This window comes from Triturus cristatus, chromosome 2_2 (genome assembly GCF_964204655.1).
Source record: "Triturus cristatus chromosome 2_2, aTriCri1.1, whole genome shotgun sequence".
NCBI lineage: Eukaryota > Metazoa > Chordata > Amphibia > Caudata > Salamandridae > Triturus > Triturus cristatus.
This window is the reverse complement of record NC_140582.1, coordinates 1,124,385,971-1,124,407,835: the sequence shown is the minus strand read 5'-3', so window position 1 is coordinate 1,124,407,835 and position 21,865 is coordinate 1,124,385,971. Positions and strand designations below refer to the sequence as shown.

At 42.1% G+C, this 21,865-nt stretch overlaps 1 protein-coding gene across 3 annotated transcripts in view; it reads left to right on the top strand.

Moving 5' to 3' along the window:
- CTNNA2 (catenin alpha 2) overlaps positions 1-21,865 on the top strand; it is a 3,048,772-nt gene that overhangs the window by 2,895,801 nt on the left and 131,106 nt on the right. For 2 of the 3 annotated variants that reach the window (XM_085642662.1, XM_085642661.1), the window contains exon 18: positions 19,789-19,935. The exons of the other annotated variant lie outside the window; for it this stretch is intronic. In XM_085642662.1, the coding sequence (XP_085498788.1) occupies positions 19,789-19,935 (147 nt within the window). The remainder of the gene's footprint in view (positions 1-19,788; positions 19,936-21,865) is intronic. 3 annotated transcript variants of the gene reach the window in all.

The following is a 21,865-nucleotide window of genomic DNA, read 5'->3' as shown; positions in this document are numbered from 1 at the left end:
CCTGCAGGCGCTTGGAAATGCCGGCATCACATACTTTGAGAACGACATTAAAGAATTCATTCTATGTGCCTTGTACTCTTGAATTTGTTTGGCCTGCATGTCATAGGTTAGCTTAAAGTGTCTTTTAACGTGGTGCAAAAAGGAGAAGGAAGTGCTCTGTGGGTCAAATGCACCTGCGGTGATGGACTCTGAAGAGCAAGTAACCTTTGTTGTACTGCAGTCTATAAAAGCTGCGATCGCCTGAGTACTGTGATACACAGCGAGAGCTCATGAAATGTACCCTTTCCAGAGCCTATCATGCAAAATTGTGTTTTCTTGATAGTGTATTTTAGGATGATTGTAGATGAATAGTGTTCATTCCAGGTCAGTAGACATCTCTTACTGTACCTGCCTGTCCCAGTTAGATGACGTTCATGAATCTCTACTTTTTTGTCAGAATAAATGATTCAATATCTTCATCACATTACTAATAAGAATGAAGTACATTTCTTCTTGCCCAGGAAGCACAAAAGAAAGAACTAAAAATCTTCTTTAAATCAAATTGTGCTTTGTACTCATGATAAGGAGAGCAGCACATACATGTAATGCATGGAGGTTACATCATAATTTATGAGTCGCACAGACAGAATTTGCCCTGCATTGCTGAATAGTTCTGACAGGAAACCCATTCACCAGGTATATGCTGACTGGGAAACAGCTTCTTTCGCCCTTCTATCTATGAAGTTCAGTTACACAAGCCATTGTAGAGACTGCATGCTTAGGTGACTGCTGCTACTGATTACTTCCGGTCACAACACAATAGCAATTATTTGTATTTACATAGTGCTTCACACTGTAGTTTTGGCACCTTTAAGGCCCGTAAGGTGAGGTGGTAGTACTACAGTAATAACTGTAGTACTACGCAATTGATTGTTTCACTGACTTCAGAGCACAGAATGTTGAATTGCCTTGAAAGGTTTCAAACTTGTGACCTGTTAGAAATGGTATTCCTAGTGGGCGGAGGTATGCATCCAGACTAGGCAGGAACCACCACTCTAGTCAGGGTAAGCTAGGTACACACTATAAGATAACCTTTGCTCACCCTCTGGTAGCTTGGCACAGAGCAGTCAGCCTTAAATATAGAGACAATGTGTAAAGTATTTGTGCAACACGCACAGCAACACAACCAATACACAACAAGAAGACTCCACACAGGTTTATAAAGATAGATTATTATATTATAATCAAAACAAGATCAAAACACAAAAATCCAATGTGTAGAAGTTGAGATATTGAATTTTAAAGGAATAAATGCAGTAAAGCTCTTAGAGGCAAGTAGCGCCAAAAAGATCACTTTAGGTCACGCTGTACCAGGGCAAAGTCAATGTTCAGGCTGACCGCGAAGGAACGCCGGACCCACACAGGCCCCAATGAACAAACTACTTTTCCTGGTTGCAAACAATGAGATGTGTCCATTTAGATTCCTGCTGGTGCAGGATGAGTCGATCTTCTCCAAGCAGTGAAGGTAATGCGTCAGTTCCGAAGACGAGTGCCAGAGTCAAAAGGCATCCAACGATGTGCTGGACTCTGCCACACAGTCAAGGGAATGCATCGATTTCACCAAACTGCAGCGGCGACAATGCACTGTCCCATGCATAGATCTCGTGAGGCCAAGCACTGGTTCTGATACGATACACTGATTTTACTCCTGCCACCGAGTCGATGCACCAGTTCTGCTACACGCAGACAGGAGATGCTTTGAAATCTGTGTTGCAAGTATCTGGCCACATCCAGTGAGCCATGCACAGGTGCAGAGATAGAGACTTTGATATCCCTAAGTCTCAATCAACAGGAGGCAAGCCAAAAAGCCCTTGGAGATCACATGGAGGGAAGGCAGAGTCCAGCTCTCCTTCAGCAGAGTAAGTGAGCCACAGGCAGCAGGGCAACAAACAGAGAAGCAGGCTTCTTTAAGCAGCACAACTGTTCTTCTGGCAGAGCTTCAGTTACAAGTTCAGTAGTGTCTGGTTTTAGGGGGTCAGATACCCAGTACGTATACCCAAAAGTGCCTTTAATGTGGGGGTGACTTCAAAGCAGCTCTCAGAAGTGCACAAGTATCCCTTTCAACCCAGTCTTGTCTGCCAGCCTATCTGTGGGAGTTAATCAGTCCTTTGTGTGGGGACAGGACACAGCATATTCAAGTTAAGTGTTAGCCCCTCCTTTCCATCCTGCCCAGGCATGCAGATGTATATAGGTGGGTACTGAGACACACCTTTAGTTTCCTTCCTGTGTTGTGGCTGTTGCACAAAGTGTAGCTGTCACTCATCCCAGATGTGTATTAGGGACAGGCTGTCAGGCACACAGAGCAGTAAGCACAGAGAAATATGCACTTTCTAAAAGGGGCATTTCAAAAACAGTAATGTTAAATCCAACTTTATCAGTAAGGAGGTTTTGTCGTCACTATTTCAAAGATATGAAACATGAAACATTACAGCTAAAAAGTGTATTAAGGAATTCCCAATGATAGGCTATGAGAGTGGTAGATCTCACAGTAGTGAAAAACGAATGTGGGTGTTTGTCACTACCAGGACATGTAAAGATTAAACACACATGTCCTACTTTTTACTTACATGGCACCCTGCCCTTGGGCTTACTTAGGGCCTTCCTTGGGAGTGACTTACAATGTATTAGAAGGGAGTTTTAAAGATTGGCAAGTAGTTTTAAATGCCAAGTCGAAGTGTCACTAAACTGAAAACATGGGGCTGCAATGGCAGGCCTAAGACAGGTTTGAAAGGCTACTCATGTGGGTGGCACAAATAGTGCTGTAGGCCCACTAGTAAGATTTAGTTTACAGGCCCTGGGTATATGGTATACCACTATAAAAGGGACTTACATGTTAACTAAATATGTCCTAAGGCCAACAAAAAGAATTAGCAAAAACAGGAGGTAAAAGGCAAAAAGTTTGGTGTGACCCTTTAAAGATGGACATTTTCTAACACCATCTGTGAGCATCGAAGGCATGTTCTTCCAATTATTGGTGTGGTCAAGATCATCCATACAATCGCCTCTATTGAGGCCAGATGGCACACAGGATGGACTCCGCACCATGGATACATTTCACATACATTTTTTTTGTGCCAGCCTAGCAGTGCTGGATTCTCAAGCTGCCCTTGTTTCAACGTGGAACACAAGTCAAGTCCTAAAACTATATGTGAGAAATAATTTATGTAGACACTGATCTTGGAAGGGCTATCACATAGAAAAAAGTGATAAGATTGTGTAAAAGTGATTTACCCTTTGGTAACCATGTGAATATTGTTCACAGAAGATATGCCATATCTTGTTCAGAGGTCCAAAATGGCAGGCAGCTGCAACTGGGCCACCAGTGGTATCTTTTGGTCTGCCTGCTATGGCTCTTCAAACTCAGCTAAGGACAACCCTACCCTCTGAAGAGTATGGATTAGCTGTTACTGGTTTCGCAAGGAGGTAGAGTGGGAGGCAAGAGCTTAGAACAGTCAACCTACAGACACAAAACTTGAATGTACAACCCCATGCTTATCTTGTATGAAAAAAGAGAAGTACTTAAACCTCACAGTAGAATTTAATGCTATACAGTCAAACAGGTAAGATATAAAGGATTGTCATAAGCTGCATTCTCACAGTGAAACACTACACCCCTCCATCATGGTAACCATTCTCCCTCTTGCTATGGTCAAGATCCCAGTATTAACGTCCCCAACACATTAAGCGCTTTGAATTTTTCACCCTAAGGCCATACATTTGTAATTGTGTGATTGCACCTAATAATCATTATTGCAGATTTTTCATTAAAGGTTTAATGACAAACAGTTTGTCTGTATTTTTCTGCCCAGATAAAGCTATAATGAAGACGCTACATTTTTGCTCGTTTGAACTGTTTATCGATCAAGGGATTCATTATCGTTTATTTGTTGGGCTTGGTAGCACGAGGCTTGTGAAGTTCATTGACATGAAAGGACCTACCCACATATTTACCTGTTACGCCAATCAGACGTTACAAAGAGGAGGTACATAGAAATGTAACAGAAAGGGTTTGTGCTCCATACAGAAGAATAGATAGGTATTTTTTACCAAGTAGGCGTTAAATCTGTGTATTTATTGGGCACTGCATGACCATTTAAGGATTTAGTCTGTGTTGATAAAAAAGTTGAATAGAGTGTATGTACCAGATTTCAATATTTTCAAACTTGAAATCCCAGCACTTAAATCATAGTGTCCCAGTAATACAGAACAATGTAGTAATCATTCATCAACTTTAAGGGAATTAAAGCATGGAGGAGAGTATTTCTCTGTCACTATTATGAAAATGAAACAAGCAGGTAAGAGCTGGTTTCTTAAGTGCAGCATGTGTTGTTTTCCCCCCAATTAATTGTAACTAATATTAGCAAAGTCTACATTTGACAACCATTTTGTCAACGGCACATGGCTTAATATAGCTATCTAATTATCTAAAAAAGTACAGTCTTTTTGTGGTGTTCTCCAGATTGTTGCCTTCTCATGCTGAACCCGTTGATCAGGACAAGTGTTAGAAATTGGGTTGTTGGTTGAGGAGGGTGCAAGCCCTTCCCAAGCAACAGCAACAAAGCCCTTTAAGGTGAACCACAAATGTCACTAAGTTAACCTGTGCTTAATCATATGGCAGTATGGCACAAAAGCAGTCAAGCTTAACCTACAGCTAATGTGTAAAGTATTTATGCCTTACACAAATAGTAAAAAAGGGAAAACACCACACACAAAAAATCTTACAGCAATTTAGGAAAACAGAGTAAATTTGAACAAGTTATTTGCCACCAAAATAATAAAAAATGTATTAGTGGAACTGGAAATATGCAATTTTAAACTTTTAGGTAGAAAATAGTGCTTAGAGCACAAAGTGGCAACTGCGGTTTTCTGGTCTTGCCTCACTGGGACAAAGTCACAAGTTCAGCCGAGGGCAATGGAGCGCAGGCTGGATAAAGCAACCAGGTTAGGCCCATTGAGCATTGTACCCTATGCCCTTCATGCGGGGCATTGTGCCGCACAGTAGCAGTTCCAAGGGGGGATGTAGGGTCAGTTCTGATGAAGAGCTGCGAGGGCTGCGATGTAAGTTGCTTTACTGTCCGATGAATAGTAGTCAGGGCTGCATCGGGTTGAGTTGCACTGCATTGGTTCTGATGGGGAACACATCTGGGCTATCAGGGCAAGTTTATCCCCACTTTCAATGGTCGAGGACTGGAGAGGCACAACTTGGGGGCTTAGGGCTCACACCAGGAATAGTCCAGGTGCAGGATTCAAGATGGTTGAAGCCTTTTCTGTCTCAAGGGCTCTGATCAGGAGGCCAGCCAACTATCCCTTGGTGGCCTTGGGCTAAAGGTGCAGGTCCAATCCTTCTTATTCAGGCAGCAGGGCAGCAGATCAGATCTTCTTGCAGCAGAGAAGCAGGGCAGTTGAGCAGCAAAACTGCTGAACAGTCCTTCTTGCAGAAGAGCACCAGGGCAGAAGGCACGTCTTTTTCCTGAATCTTCCACAGGTCCAGAAGTGATCTGAAGTGTGGGTCTGTGGGATCAATATTTATACCTGGTGCCCACTTTAAAGTGACAGAAGCTTCTGTAGTTTACCCCTACAGAGGTATCTGGAATGTCGTCCCTCCATGCCCTGGTCCCAGGCTGTCTGGGGGGGACAATAGGCTAGTATGAACTCCTTTGTATGTTAGCTGACCCGGTGCCTTTCAAGTGCAAGTTTGGTAGGAAACAGCTCCCCTCCACCCCTGTTGATTCAAAGATGGTCCATCCTGCCAACACCCAGACCTTCTATTGCGATGCTGTCTGGGAGGAATACACAAAAGTTACTGCCAGCTTCACCTAGTCATGTGACCTAGGAAAAGGCTGTACAAGAAAATGCCAACTTTTGAAACGTGGCATTTCCAGAATTGTGATTTAAAATGTTACTTTACCATTAAAGAGTATTTCAAATTACAATTCCTCAGACACCAAACTTGACTTTCCTACATGCTCCCAATCAAACGTTAGCACTTATTAAATGTAATATGGTAACCCAATGTTATCCTATGAGAGAGGTGGGTCTTAAAGTACTGAAAAATGATTGTGAAGGGTTTTCGCTACCAGGACATGTAACATTTTGAAATGCATGATCAACCTTTTAATTACAAAGCACACTGACCTATGGGCAGTCTAGGGCCTACTTTAAGAATAACCTTTACGTAATAAAAATGGAGTTTTAGACGTGGCATAGAGTTATTTTGGTAACTCGAATTGGTATAAGATTAAAACTGCTGGCAGCCTGCAGTGGCAGGCCTGAGCCATGTTTTGAAGGTCTACCTAAGTGGCTGGCAAAGTAAGTGCTGCAGACCCACTAGTAGCATTTATTCTAGGGGCCTGGCTATGTGGTATACCACTTTACTATGGACTTATAAGTAAATTAAATATGCCAATCAGGTGTAATCCAATTTTACCATATTTCAGGGGGTGAGCACAATCCCTCTTGTCAGCAGTGGTAAAGTGCTCAGAGTCCTAAAGCCAACAAAACAAAGTCAGAAAAATGGGAGGAGTGAAAGCAAACATTTTGGGTGTGACCATAGGGAGGGCCAAGTCCAACAGTCAATGCTGGTGCTGTCTGCTTTAAGCAAAAACAAAGTACATTATGCAACAAGACCAAATAAATAAACTGTGCGAAGATAGAAAAACACACATCCCAAAAACCAATGAGCTTCAAGTAAAAACTTGAAAAGGGTAACATTGGATCCCCTGACAAACAAATCAAGATGATAAAAAGATAAACAATTTCTACGCGTGCGCTCCCATGACGCACAGACCAACCATTCTAACCAAGTAACCTATTAAAGGGTACAACCAGACATACGTCTGAGAAGGCTCACATTAGGAGTCTTCTAACGTGCATATTGATAACACGCAGACCAACACCTCACACGAGGTAACCACTAACCCAAACGTAAAACCAGACAGTAAAGTCTGAGAAGCCTTGACAAAGGTCTTCTAATGTGCGCACCCACCACGCACAGGCCAACACTACACACAAATAACCAACACTCATGGGTAAAACCAGACAGATAAGTCTGAGAAGCCTTAGTAAGGATCTTCTTACGTGCGCACCCATAACACACAGACCGACACCTCACACGAGGCAACCACCAACTCATGGGTAATACCAGACAGGCAAGTCTGAGAAGACTTAAAACAAAGGTCTTCTTACATGCGCACCCATAACACATAGACCGAGACCTCACTCGAGGTAACCACTAACAAATGGTAAAACCAGACATACGTCTGAGAAGACTCACATTAAGAATCTTCTGACGTGCGTACTCAAACACACAGACCAACATCTCGCACATGGCAAAGTTAACAAAACATACACTAACAATACTAGAGACACACAAAACCAAATACACAATACCCTCTTTCTCCCTCTTTCCATACAAACACACACAAGAACAACCCTCATGAACACCAGCTCCCAGGACTGGAAACACGAAACACCTCCCCTACAACACCCATTTACGCACTACAGTGCAGCTACACCCGCAGGACTTAGAAGGTGACACAAAGAGAAAGTGACACAAACACCCTCCTCTTCTGCAAAAACCCAGGACTTAGGACATACGTAATCCCTAACCTACACACACCTAACACCATATACTGGTGATATGACATACCAGACAACGTTCATTCATCACTTCAAATATCCTTGAAAGAACATGGAAAACAAAACGAATGCATAAGGATGGCGTTAAACATTACAGCACAAACTCAGACTTCACTTTAAGGAAATTTAACCAAACAGTCACGTGACCGGTGAGCGACTTCTCACCCGAGGCTCACAGGTGCCTTTAGACAGCAATACCAAAGGAATTCCTCCAAGTGACATCCGCGTTCCCTTTAGATACTCGTGGAAATCGCTGCAAGTAAAATCAAAATGAAATCTTCCATGCTACTCCGCGTCACCGCTCTTTGGAAGTGAATGCGTTGCCCCTAGTAACCACAGCAAAGTCTCCGCTCCTCCAATTGAGCCCTGAATCTAAAATGGTGGCACGTAGGTGACGGCGCGTCGGGTGGCTCACGGCACGTCGTCGCATGCAGGCTATGGAACTGGCATCGACAGCGCTCATCGAAGAGGATCCATGGCACCCCCACTGCGAACAGGTACTTCTGCGCGCGCTACTCAGGGCACGAGCGTCGTTTTCAAATTCCAACGTAGCAGCCAACCGAAATTAAGGTGACACCTGAAAATGCTTAAAAATAGCATTGTAGAAATACCTCCACTGTTCAATAAATCCAGCACTCCTCCCTCCGGATATCTGCCGGTTCCTCCGTCAAAACACACTTCAGTTGTCTTGGTATACTATATGACACATCGGCTCTCTCCTCCAAGCCCACCCGTGACACAAGGAAGGTGCGGGGAAACGATCATGCACCAGACCGCCCAGACCACAAATAGGCTCAAACAGGCTCCAGGCTTTAAAGTCCAAACTTGGCGCTTACTTCCACACGCAGGCAATTTACAGCTAAACGCCCACAGCACCTCTCTTGATGTGTAATTTAAATTAAACTCAGGCCAAAAGTATCGTCAGATGTCCAGAGTCTTGCTTTTCCAAAGTAGGTTACAGGCCAATACAGAGACAATGTAGCAGGAACTGGCACCTTGAGTTGTGGGCGACCGTTGACAGGGTCACTGGTGGGGCATCAGGGGTGTCAGGTTCCTTCAAATCCAGATGATTCACTTACAGAAATTGATTTCTTCACTTTCAAAAGTCCAATCAGCACGCAGGTTCCTCTAACTCGTCGCCAGTGTTACAAATCAAAGAAAGCTAGGTAGTCCATGGATGTGGTTCAAGATCTCAGCTTTATTCTTCAAGCAGGATCCACAACAAGTTCATGCTAGGCCTTGATCTTTGTCCAGCAATGCCCCACCAGGAGCAGCCTCCCTGCTGCTCAGCCCATCTCACCAACTGATCTTTGCTTCCACTCAAACCCACTCAACATTCCGATGACATCACACAGACTGAGCAGCAAGGCAAGGACAGCAACAGAGAGTAGATGCATTATAAACTTCCTAGATTACAACAGCGCGCAGCTACCCAAAAAGAATATCCTGGCGCTAAGCATAACAAGAAACCAAATTGCCAACTTAATATAGCCATGTCTTCAACCTTTGCAGAAACGCAAGCAGATCAGTACAGTCACTGATGGATTTGGGAAGTGAGTTCCACAGTCTCGGACCCAACACTATAAAAGAATGCTCTCCCATCCAAGCTAGATGGAACCTGGGTACAATTCAAAAGGCCAGGTTGAAAGATCTCAGGGGATGCAAAGGGATGCAAGGAGTCACTAGGTCCTGAATATAGCGTGGACCTATTTCATCTTTGGCATTAAACATGTAACAAAGAGCCTTAAATTGAATCCGTTTGGTGAATGAGCGAATGCAGCTCAAGGAAGAGGTGTGAGATGGAAGCATGCTTAGGAAGATGAAACAACAATGTTCCCGCTGAGTTCTGGACCATCTGGAGATGCCTGGCCTATTCCCAAATATAAAATGGTGCCATAATCCAATCTGGATAAGATTAGGGCTTGAATCAAAGCCCTTTGGGCAGATTTGGGGATCATCCAGATGATCTTCCTCACCCATTTCAGCACAACAAAACAAGTAGAGGTAACCTTAGACACCTGGGGTTTCCTCAATAGTTTATCATCAAGAACAAAACCCATGTTCTTGTCCTTGAGGGTCAGATTGGGGAGAGGTCCCAGGGATTCCAGACAGTGTTGTCGACTCCAGAGTTGAACGTACTTACACTGGACCATGGCCGCCGTCTTATCACCATTGAGCTTGAGAGCGTTAGCACTCATCCAAGTAGCCATTCGACTCAAGCCCAGGTTGAGATCAGAAGGTCTATGATCCTTTGCAGATGACAGATAAAAATAAGTCATCTGGGTAAGAAAAAACTTTCAAACTCCAACTCTTCACTACATCTGCCAAAGGGCGAATGTGAATGTTAAGTAGCAGAGGACTTAGCACAGAGCCCTGGGGGAAACCAGATGTTAAGAGCAGTGTATTGGGCCTTGCTTTGGCTGAAAATACTTTATTACTCTAACTGCTCCTGTTGCTAGGCTTCTAATTGAAAAAGTAATTCATCTGCAAAGTGTGAACAATTCAAGACTATCGAATCCATGACTATAGTTAGGGTTACTGTATTGTAATTGCATGTATGAAGCGTTTCAACCGCTTATGAGGCATTGACGTGCTTATGTCAGGCAACACGCTGCTTCGGGATCCAAGGTTAGTGGTTAGTCCTATGCTGTTGGTTATTGGGATTAGTCTTGTAGGTTCAAACAAACCATTCCATGCATGCACTCTGTTTTCCTTGTGGTAGATTAACAATTTTCCATATGGGAACATAACATTCCTATGGTGCTGTATAATTGACTTAATGAAAGAAATTACAGTTAGCACAGATTGTAAAATATCTCGATCCAAAGTGCCATATTTTCTGCAAGAACTACTGTGATGACTGTACATGTGGGTTACCTTTGTATTTTTGAGGTTATATTTGGAGTTATTTATGTATGTTACTTTTTACAGGTTGTATTGAAGGAAGTGTAGTACATTTATAGCAAACACATTTTATGATATATCGCCAACAATGCAGTGCAACAGCCTACATGTATCCCTGTATCGCTATATACTCAATGATAATGGTCTATTCACATAATACGTTATAAAATCACTGACAAAGACCAAGAGGGTAGGCTCAATTTCTTCTTCACTGAGGAGTGGCATTAGATACTATACAATCACTTCACTCCAACTAATTTACAGAGATTATGATATTTAGAAGTGTAAACCGAGGCAGGATTCTGTATTCTTAACACATTGATAACACACGGGTTTGGTGAGATGTGTAGTGGAGATTACATTAAGTGTATGGTTCAGAGAGACTCTGCAATAGTTGCTGGAAGACATTGGGTATAATGTGCTGGTAAAGTATTTTAATTTCTGCAATTGAGGGGGACGTGTTTATGTTACTTTGCACGTTTCCTGTAAAATTCTTTAAACTATCAGATTTTTATATGAATTGTAAAGTTTTAAAAATGGAATAAAGCTATGTAAAAATGTTGTGGACTATAATGCGACATGAATCTTCTGGGAACAGGAAAAACTGGACGAAATATTAATTGAAACTAGCGTGGATAGATGTTAGACCAGTAACATTCTAAACATATTTTGAAATTAAGAAGAGCAGGGAAGGGGAATTAAATAAGAGTGCATTGGGGAGTGGAAGAAGTGGAGAGAATTCAAAGACACACATACACTGCCACTGAGTCCATGAAGAAAAAAAGAGCCCCCTCAAGTCAGCAGTCACCATGAGACGAAAATGCTCCCTTGCACGACAAACAGAAGACTAAGGAGGAAGACCAGTGAATTAAGAGCAAACAGCTGGGATGGACACACACAGCCTTCCATTCATGAGCATTGGGCTCATCCTAATTTCAATCTCAAAATATGTCATGTATTGAAACAATGGTTCTGCCAACAGACAGCTGAAGCTGCCTCTAAACAAGATATGCAGTTCAGAAAAGTATTTTGCTATTATCATTGAAATACCTCAATGATGTATCTTTTGAATAATTTGCAATCATTTGAATTGGGCAGTCTCAGCCCGCGATGTGCCTTTCACTGCTTCTTGGGTGGGACTCGGTCCCCCAGCTGCCCTCGGCTTCGGGAGGTGACGCCAGCTCCTCCCCAATGCTACAACACGTAAAGGATACTCCTGCAGCGCAGGATGCATGTGGGCAAAGCCCAGGCCAAGGGCGGGCCCGTCTGCACCTGTCAGCGGCTGGCCAAGGCTGGGCTGGGCCACATCCCTTTCATCGGCAAAAAAAACCTCTAAGGCCGCCTAAGATCCAGCTTGGCTGCCCCTGCAGTGGCGGGTGAAGTCTCCTGCCATTTAAGCATTTTTTGTGGCTTTTGGTTTTAGTGCTGTACATTGCATTTCCTTACACCTTTCCTCCTTCCTCCGGTTGTGCTCCTGTTGCACAATTTAGAGGAGGTCCCTATGGCTCTTTGGTAATATCAAGCAATCATGGTTAAGCAGGCCTTCCACAATAAGCCTCAGTCACAGGCCCAGCCACTTACCTCCTCTCTGCCTCCTACATCGATTGATAGAATGCTACAGAGGGCAATAGGAGTAGTCGCAACTGAAATTGAACTCACTGAAATACAGCTGTCCCTAACCCCAGCCCCTCGTTGTTCACCAACAGCGTCAGTCCCCCGTCCAGCGGTTGCTGTCTTAGAGCCTAATTCATGTTCGATCCAACAGGAAATATATATGGAGGCTAGAGCCACACCTAAATAGTATCTGCAGAAAAGGTTTAAGATCTTAGGCCCCCTCTAGAACGATAAATCCCCCAAAACAACTTGTGCAGCGGCCAAAACAAAAGAAGTATAACGATGGAACTTTTAATAACATCTCTTACCCCGACGATCTAGACTCTGGCCATGGTGATAGTATAATAGTGGACAGTAAACATCGTGTATGGGCAGCAAATCTACTGGTGGGCTTACAGGAACAGATTATATCCATCGTAAAAGAAGAACTCAACCCCTCGTAGCATGCCTAGATAAGTTGGTTGAACTTTGTAAAAAATGGGCTGTAAGGTGTAGCGAAAGGCCCCGATTGCCACAGTAGGGGGGACTAATGCAAGTTGTCAGACAGCCAATCCCAATACTATGTCTGTACCTAGGCAAGGCACACCATGCACTCAAAATTATACCCCCACCACGAATAGTCTTAGTGGTAACTGTGTGGATATGACAGGTGGCTTGGCACATTCCAACTTGGCACCAATGAGCAATAGCATTCAAACGCGTGACCCTATGAGCCGTAGGGAGAGGGAAGGGAATGAGAACAGCAGAGAGGGCAGGGCTGTTAGGGGTAGTTTTCCCACCATAAAAATACCCCTGCCTCGTCTCCATATGTCATCGTATTAGCCGGTGTACCCCAAATTAAAATAAGCCAGAGGGAAGCCCAACATGAGTTAATGAATACATGTTTGTTTTGGCTAGTCAGAAACAGGCAGTTTGCTTATGATAAAGCAGGGGAGATTCTTATGACCCGCAGGGTTAGCTGGCTAGGAAATAGACCTAAAGACATCTAAGGGGACTGTGTTGTGATCAACTTTAGAAATCCAATGATTGTCCACAGACTCTTGCAGACAAACTATTCCAACCAGGACTTGTGCATAGCGATAAGGTCTCTTCCACTTGGTTACTTCTATAAACCCCTTCAACTAACATCAATCAGCGCATATAAAAGCCCTGTGCAGGGCATGCGGAACCCAAACCATCAGCACATGGGACCTATGTACCAGTTACCCAGACCCCTCCTGTTCAATCTACCTACATCCAAAAGTTTTGGGGTCCTGGAGGAGGTAGACTGACTAATAGAACAACATGAATCTAATCAGGCAAAAAACCTTGAAGGGAGCGCCATGGTGAGGGTAAACCCCAACATGTGGCCGTGTAACCTAAAGAATATCTATGGGGAGGGGGATGAAAGTAGAAAGATGCAGACTGTATAAAAAATCGGAGTAAGAGACAAGGGGGGATATAGGGAACCTCGCTTATCCATCAAAACCCCTATGATTTCAGACCAGGGGAATAGCATACCTCAAGTTAACCTTTTTCAATCCATTAGTGAGCAATCATGGCCAGGGGGAAGGAGCCCAAGTGACCCTCAGGGAGTCAAATTGTCCCCCAATATCGATACCCTTTCTGTAAACTAAAATAAACATGGAGCTCAAACCACACTGAGGGTACTATCCTGGTACATTGCTGGTCTAAAAAGTACATTGGATTCCTCTGACTGGGGGTCTTTTGTAGACCAATACGATATATGTTTGTTCCAGGAAATCTGGGCTAGGAGGATATATCACAGATGGGATTTGCGTCCTCACAATGGCTGCCACCACCGGGGGAAGGGCAGACTATTTGGTGGTATTAGTTTATTTTTTAGGTACACACCTGGGATGCACGTCCAAGCAGCTGGAGTTGTGCTCCAATGACGTCTTGTGTATCCTACTCACCTTTACCCCTAAGTTCAAAATTGCATTGATCAATGTCTATTCTAGACCGGAAAAGACAGGACATGATTCTTCGACCTTGGACCAAATGGCTTCTTTTATGTCCACTATAATGAATGGGGCCTTTATGGTCAGTCAGTCAGTCAATTTAACTTTATTTAGTTTGTTACAACCATAAAAGTGTACATTACATCTGTTTCGTCTATTAAAATACATATATAAAATATATCACATATTCATCATAGCTATAATAATCCATATCCTATAAAATATTCTAAAATTAATAAAACCAGGTGATTCCTGCGTTTGTACCTTTACATCCAATATTTCCGATAGATCAATTGCAGGACTGATGTCTTTTCGTTGTGCCATCTCATAACAACGTTAGCGTACCCATACAAGGTTACTCTAAGCCCTTAAGAATCGCTTTGACTTTACACATAAATTTCCCCATGGCGCAAGCTATGTCTAAATTCCTCATTTCCATTAAAAGTTCAACAGCTTGCGTCCTACTCATTATTCTGGGATTAGGAGGCAATTTTAATTGCCAATTTGAGCCCTTGGTCGAACCCAATCATGGAGCTGTTTGTGAAGAAGATATGCATAGGGATGTTCCGAAGCCGAATATTCCACCTATTAGGGCATGGACCCCACTGCCTCCCCCCTCCCCCAGAATAAAGCATTCACTCTAAACCACTCATTAAGCGCATGTAACGGGTGCACAAAATCAGACACCCAGGGAAAGCATAGCTTTAACAGAGTTGGCCGCCCTTCTACAATAGATTACATCCTGGTAGAAACCAGGATATTGCATAGGTTTGTTGACTTTGCTGTCCGGCCTCGGCACGAAAGTGACCATACTGCATTGATCCTGGAGCTACCGGTTTCTCGAAATAGTTCTGGTATAAGAACATCCCTAGATGAAAGATTAACACTTACTAATAACAGGAGAAGAATACGTTGGTCGGCAATGCAACAACCCCTAGCAAGATGGCTTCCCAATATGAGGTTATTACCTTGTCCCTACAGGATGTGAATATGTTTATATCAGAAGAAGATGTTATTACCTCCTTATCAGGGGTTTCAGAAATCCACAAAGCATTGACTTCCAAACTGGCTAATTTATTTTTCCAAATAGGACATCCCAGTGGAAAAAGAATGTCTCAGCAATCCTGGTTTGATGGTAAATGTTGAGAGGCCAAATCGGCATTGCTAGAAATTAAATCAAAGCAGGCTCTATATAGGGAATCCATTACTCTAGCAAAAAGAGCTTGGGAGCTAGATAAATGGGACTCCCTGAGAATGGCCCTATCAGTTAATGTCTTGAAGGTCTTTTGGAATATAGTGAACATAGCCTGAATTGAAAGTAAATTCGCTCACAAGCCTAATGTTGTGACAGAAACCTGGAAAGTCCGTTACCAGGCCTTATGTACCACCTCTGAGGTCGAAGGAACCAGCTTAAGCCCAATGAAAATCCCACAGCAGAAGGCACCCAGGGAGATTCCAGGGATAACCCTGAAAGAAATACTAAGTGCCCTAAGTAAAAGCACCGGGGCTAGATAAAATACCGGGGGATCTCTTCCGCTCAGAACCGTTAATCTGGGGTCCATATTTGTGGGCTTCATTTAATGCAGTACTGCAGGGTATGTCAATCACCACAACCTGGGCTGGTGCTGAAATTCTTCCAGTCTATAGGAAAGGATTCCCACTACTATCTGCTAATTATAGACCTATTTGCATAATTGATGTAACACAGAAAATATTTGCCTGGATACTATTGGCACGCCTCCAGGAATGGATGGAGAAGAGCAACATCCTGAGTCCCTTTCAAGCTGGTTTCAGGAAAATCACCTCCACCGTTGATCTCATTTTTAGGCTCCAACTCTTGCACTAGAAAACGGTGACTCTAGAGGGAGACAGTCTTTATTTAATATTTGTCGATCTTAAAAGAGCTTTCGACTTGGTAACCAGGGACACGGTATGGTCTGTACTGAGTGACATTGAGGTCCCTACTTATCCATGCCATATGATCAGGAGATTGCACCAAGCCAACTATGCTCAAATTAGATTCGGGAAGCATGGTGAACTCTCCGCGCCTCTTGAAGTAAACAGAGGAATCAGACTGGGATGTGTGCAATGCCCCACATTGTTTTGTCTATATATCAATGCATTGGTTGACACGTTGAATGAGGAGAAGGACATTGATGCCCTGAAGATTGCATAAAATAAAATACCAGCAATGATGTTTGCTGACGGCACTCTCCTGCTCTCTAAGTCACCAAAGGGTATTCAGAGGATCCTTACTAGCTTTGGTGCTTTTTGCAACAATAGAGGGTTGTGCTAATAGGATGTCCACATTCTTGTTGCTTATGGGTGTTATTTTAAAATTATAAATATAATTTCATTGAAAGGATTGAACTCTGGAACTGTTTCATAAAACATTGATGCATCACAGTGTACAGGTGGCGCTCCTTTTTGCGTCCATGCAGAATGCATGAAAACAATTAGTTTGGTTTTCTTTGAAATGGGAGAATAAATTAAAAATGTTAAAATATGGTTCACTTCCACTGCAACTTCACTATATATTAAATAATTAATTGTATGCAATCCAACTGATCTAAATCTAATTGTATATGACCTGTCCTTGGAGTTTCCACTTGATTAAGCGCTTTTTTAAGTCTATTGCGGTCTGCCTTACATCCTGAGGATTTCGAAACATTTAATGGTCTTCCAGATCCATAAATTGGCATTAATTTCCGTCTACTACATCAAGGAAACCAAATAATTTTATATACGACAAAACATTAGCCGTGTTTATCAAGTTTTATTACATTTTGGTCAAAGTAAACATAAAAATATTTTGTGTTCTGAAACTTGTAAACGAAGGGTGTGCATTTGCTTCTTTATGTGTTTTGAAATATGAAACGCAACATGAGTAATAATTCAGATATAAGTAAATGAATACATAAGAAATAAAATCTTTGTTTATGTGAAAGTTTCTAATATTATAGATTTTGCCAGATGTTAGCCCAGAGTGGTGTCTGAAATAAAAGAGCAGGGCACGCCCTCCATTTAGGTCCAGTCTCTGCCACTGTTTTGACTGTCTGGTGTCTTAAGTAGTTGAGGAGTGGGAATAGTGTTATATTATCAACATTGACAGTGGTGAATGGTGGGTTGCCATGGGACCCTTAAAGTAATGCGCTGCTATTGGCTGGAAATTTGGCAGCATTTGTTGACATATCTTAAGTAAACAACAGAACATAACAATAGCATGCACAATGCAACATAACAACTAAATGAAAATATAACAGCGCACAACATAACAAAACAGGAAAAACAGAACACAACACAACAACCAAAGCAAAACTCAATAACATCACAATGCAATAATGCAGCATGGCGCACAGCAGCCTAAAAGGCAACATAGTGCATCACCAACAAAAAATAAATGCCACAAATCAAATGGGGAGAAATGTTCTAGTCACACATTATCAGCTTCAGACTCCTGTTTTCATAATATCGAGGTAAAAGGTGTTTGCAGCAAGCACTGGCTTAGCATTCCACCAAGGGAGTGAAATATCATCAGGCCAAAATGTTTTATGATCCAGCCCCCTGTTTTAAAAGTAAGAATATGATTGAGCGGAAATGTATATGTGTGTGTATTGAGTGTAGGCAATATGGGGGCTTTATGGACAGCACTGTGCTGCACTGTTTCTTCACCTACTATCTCATCTAACTATCTTTATTTGTCACAGAGAACTTATATACCATTTTCAGCCTGATAAGGGAATTCTGGAGTTTAGTTTTGCTGTGGCATTGTGTGTGGTGGGGGGGAGGGAGGGGCTGGGAGGTGTCTTGGCTGCATATGGATTCACTTTATTTCAACCCTCCTCAGTTAAAGGGTTTAGAGCATGTATTTTTGTTTTGAAATGGAGTTGGGCATAGTTGAGAACGACTTTGACAGTAAAAACTTACTTATATCAAGATGTAAATGCTATATCATATTTAGAAGCTGTATGCACTTATGCTCCCAGGCTGGCACCAATATTTATCCTCACACATCCTCACATTCAAGGGGTAATATTTGAATTGCTTGAAGTATGAAGGGTACTGAAAAAAAGGTTAAAGTGACTTTATAGATGGGTAAAAATGTCAGTTAAAATGTAATCTTTTAAACTCAACTCGAAAATACATTGAACTGAAGTAACTATAAATCATGCCCTCGCCATGCGCAGTGTTGTCATCAATGATGTCATTTCAGAATGTTATCAGTGATGTTATCGATGATGCATACAACATGCCATGGGTGATGCGCCATTATTCTAGGAAATAGAACTCAGATAATAAGAGAAACTGGTGAAAAATAATCTGGGCTCTATTCAATCATCAATATTTTGTGCATCCGTTGTTTATTGTATTTTATTTTTGCATGTGATATGATTAGTACCTACCACCCTATAATATCCCAAAACGCATCTACATTTCAAAAGTAATGGAGAACCTTGAAAATGTTCTTTAGTTTAATTAGAAGGGGTGATATGTGATTGCACGAAAGACTGCTCACCGTTAAGTATCGTAAACTGAGGTCAACAATATCTCTAAAAGGAGGCAAAAATATTTGAGTAAGAACTTGCAAACATACTAGCCAAAGCCACCTTTGAGAGCTCAGGGAATAATAAATATTGATATTTTGTGAATAGTCTTGACATTTTAGATTTCTTTTCAAAGTCCTTAGTAATCAACAGATATAAGTGTGCATGGAGGCAACCCATAAGAAAAGATTTAATAATCCTTCATAATATACAAATCTTAATAGTTGTTCCTTACCCCCCTAGAAATGTCCTATTTTTATGACAGAAAATGTTGATAGAAGCAGATGTACAATTATTGAAATGTATTCTTCAACATGTTTGCTTTTGACAAGGCATGCTCACTTACTAATGTCTGTGCCAATGATCTTAAAATGGTATTGTATGTTGGTTCATTAGTAAATTCATGTCATTGAAATATGGATAAAACCTTTGATCCAGGCAATACATTTACACCTATGGATCAATGTAATTATTTCATGGTCACCAATTTACATTTATTTCCATAACTCATATTACTATGCACCATATTTTCACCTTTAAATGTGTGCTATGGCTTTAAAGATCCTCCTTGTGCATCTATTAGCACCTTTGGGTTATATCCCCATCAGTTTGTGGGGCAGTTGGCAGGCCCTGCCATAAGCAATGACATCACCTCCTACCTGATAAAAGGTGAACGTGCTCTGTCCTTAGGTCTGACAGCTCTTGAGCGTCAGGCATTCGGGTTGGCCGCTGCTCTTCTCATAGCAATCGCTAGATCTGTTTTGCCAATTTTTTGAAGCAGGAAAACGACCACGCTGCAGAATGCACGCACTGATAATGCAGATGTCTACAAGCCCATAATTTTTATTGTGTAACAAGAATATTAATTTCTACATGGTCTTTTGTGTGTTAATATCTCAAGATGTGTTGGGGATTTTAAGCCAGAGGAATGGAAAGCTTAGACTCTTCTTTTTTTTAAGAGTTTCTGTTACCCTTCCTAAGTTTAATGCCCTTTAACTCAGGCATGATTCTCTTCCCCTATGAAAAAGGGTCCAATTCTCTCTCCTGCTCTCTCACTCTTTCTCTTTTCTGTATCTTTCGGAAATCAGACAGCAGTGCAGAGCACTTTCACTACCTTTTATGAGGTAGCAGGTGATGTCATAGCTGGAGGCAGGGATAGTCAGCTGTCTCTGGACCTACTACCAACCTGTGCCGAGGGAGCTCTCTTTGGGAATGGAAGCAGAGATTCCTCCATGGTGAGTAGCCTTCTCATCTCTTTAATACTGTGTTTACGTTTTCTTTGCGGGGTACGTATGATAGTAAAATAATACCTGTAGAACAACCAACACTTTAGATCACTTCAAAGTTCTTTTCATTCTGCCAGAAATCGCAGTTGCACATTTAGAAATGACCTCTACTACATTGAGTTGCGGCAGATCTATTTTACAACATTGGGCATTACGCTGAATGAGAGCGGACTAGCTTACTGGTATGATAAAATACTAACTAAAAGTAATAGACACAATTAACCACCATTAGAACATTGGAATGTTGGGATTCCATTGAAACACATTTAGTGCTCCCCGCTTCTAATGGCGGTAGAAGCCTGGATCTCCAAAATTCCAATGTTGTCATTCACAGCTGTTGCCGTGAACTAAGGCCTCATGGAGCCAGAGGGTATTTGTTAGAGCATTCTGCCCTCTAGAGGGTTGAATGTTTTAAAGGTCTTATTGCCCACTGTAGCTGGGCTATACTGCCATTAAACTCCTGCTCCCTTTAATGCTGGAGCGGTCCTTTAATGGCCTGTATAGAACGTTATGGTGGGCTATAAGGCTATATTAAAACATTGGAATCAACTATAATCTGCATAGCAATTCATAAAACTAGTAATCCATACTCCAGCAACTGGATCTAGTGGATGCCATTTGTTAAAGTGTCAACTGGAAATCACGGCTTCGCTGCACCAGTACAAGGCATTGCATGTTGTTGTGTGATATGTGGTTTGCTGTGTTTTCTTTGTCTAGATCTCATCATTTTCTATAACACTTTTTTGCGTGTATTTTTCTTTTGGCATGTGATGATAACTCATTATAATTTACACTGTATTTCTTATGTGTACTAATAACTTTTTATTCTGGTCCTATTTTGGGAATCCTCTTGGGAAAGAAAGCGTGGACGTTGCTCTGCTCTGAGCGAGCAGTGCAGAGTCCCTGCTGCCGTGTGCTGTATAGCTCAGCATTTTGGAAAGACAAGATGGTTTGCAGAGATATATTCACTCTGTGTTCTGCCTCCTGGGTACCTATTAAAGCTGCCAAAGTGTCAAAGATATTGTACAAAAGGGCACAAGAGGGTGATGCCAAGGTGTCAGCCTCCAGGGGACTCCAAGGCATGCGGTGTTCTTGTTACTTATCACCCTTTGCCTCTCCAGCGTGGGACTTGTCACATCACGGCTAGAGGTACTAAAAGGCAATAATGCATTTCACATACATCAAAGAATAAAAAAAAAATCACCTTTCCCTGCAGTGTTATTCAGAGTGATTGATGAAAGAATGTTTTTGAGCCTAAAGTCCGCCTGTTATCAAATGGATAGGGATTTTGAGACGAAACCGTCCAGGTATAAGAACTCAAGCGGTGCATATTATGAATATACCTGTGCATGTTTACATCTCAATATTGGTAGCTTGTGCTTTACATATGCTCAGATATGTCAATTATTCTGCCTAACATTACACGAACAGGTCTTTCATGTGAGACATATTAATCTGCAGATGTTAGCTTCTGAAAGCTCTGATAAATGTGTGGGACTCGCTGTTTCTTTTTTATGTCAGTGGTCTGAGTACATTGTGGAGCAGTCAGTTGCCAAGTGTGATCTTTGCTCATGGTAAACCAGTAGATGACAATGAGGTGACTCTTGAAGGTCAGATCATCTAGTGAGCTATTTCAGGTGCCTTGGTGATGGACTGCTTGGAGTGAGGCACCCACACTCTTAGATTTGCCCCGAGCACTTTCTGAAAAGATCAAAATTAACCTGCGAGGTAACAGCCACCTAAGATTAATTGTGCATCATTCATGTGAAAGATTATGCACTTTGGTTGGACTCAATAAAACGTTTTTATTGTACATTTTACTTTAAGCATTGGCTCAGTAGATTTGCAATTTAACCAACACCAGCTTGCTAGTTTCAGG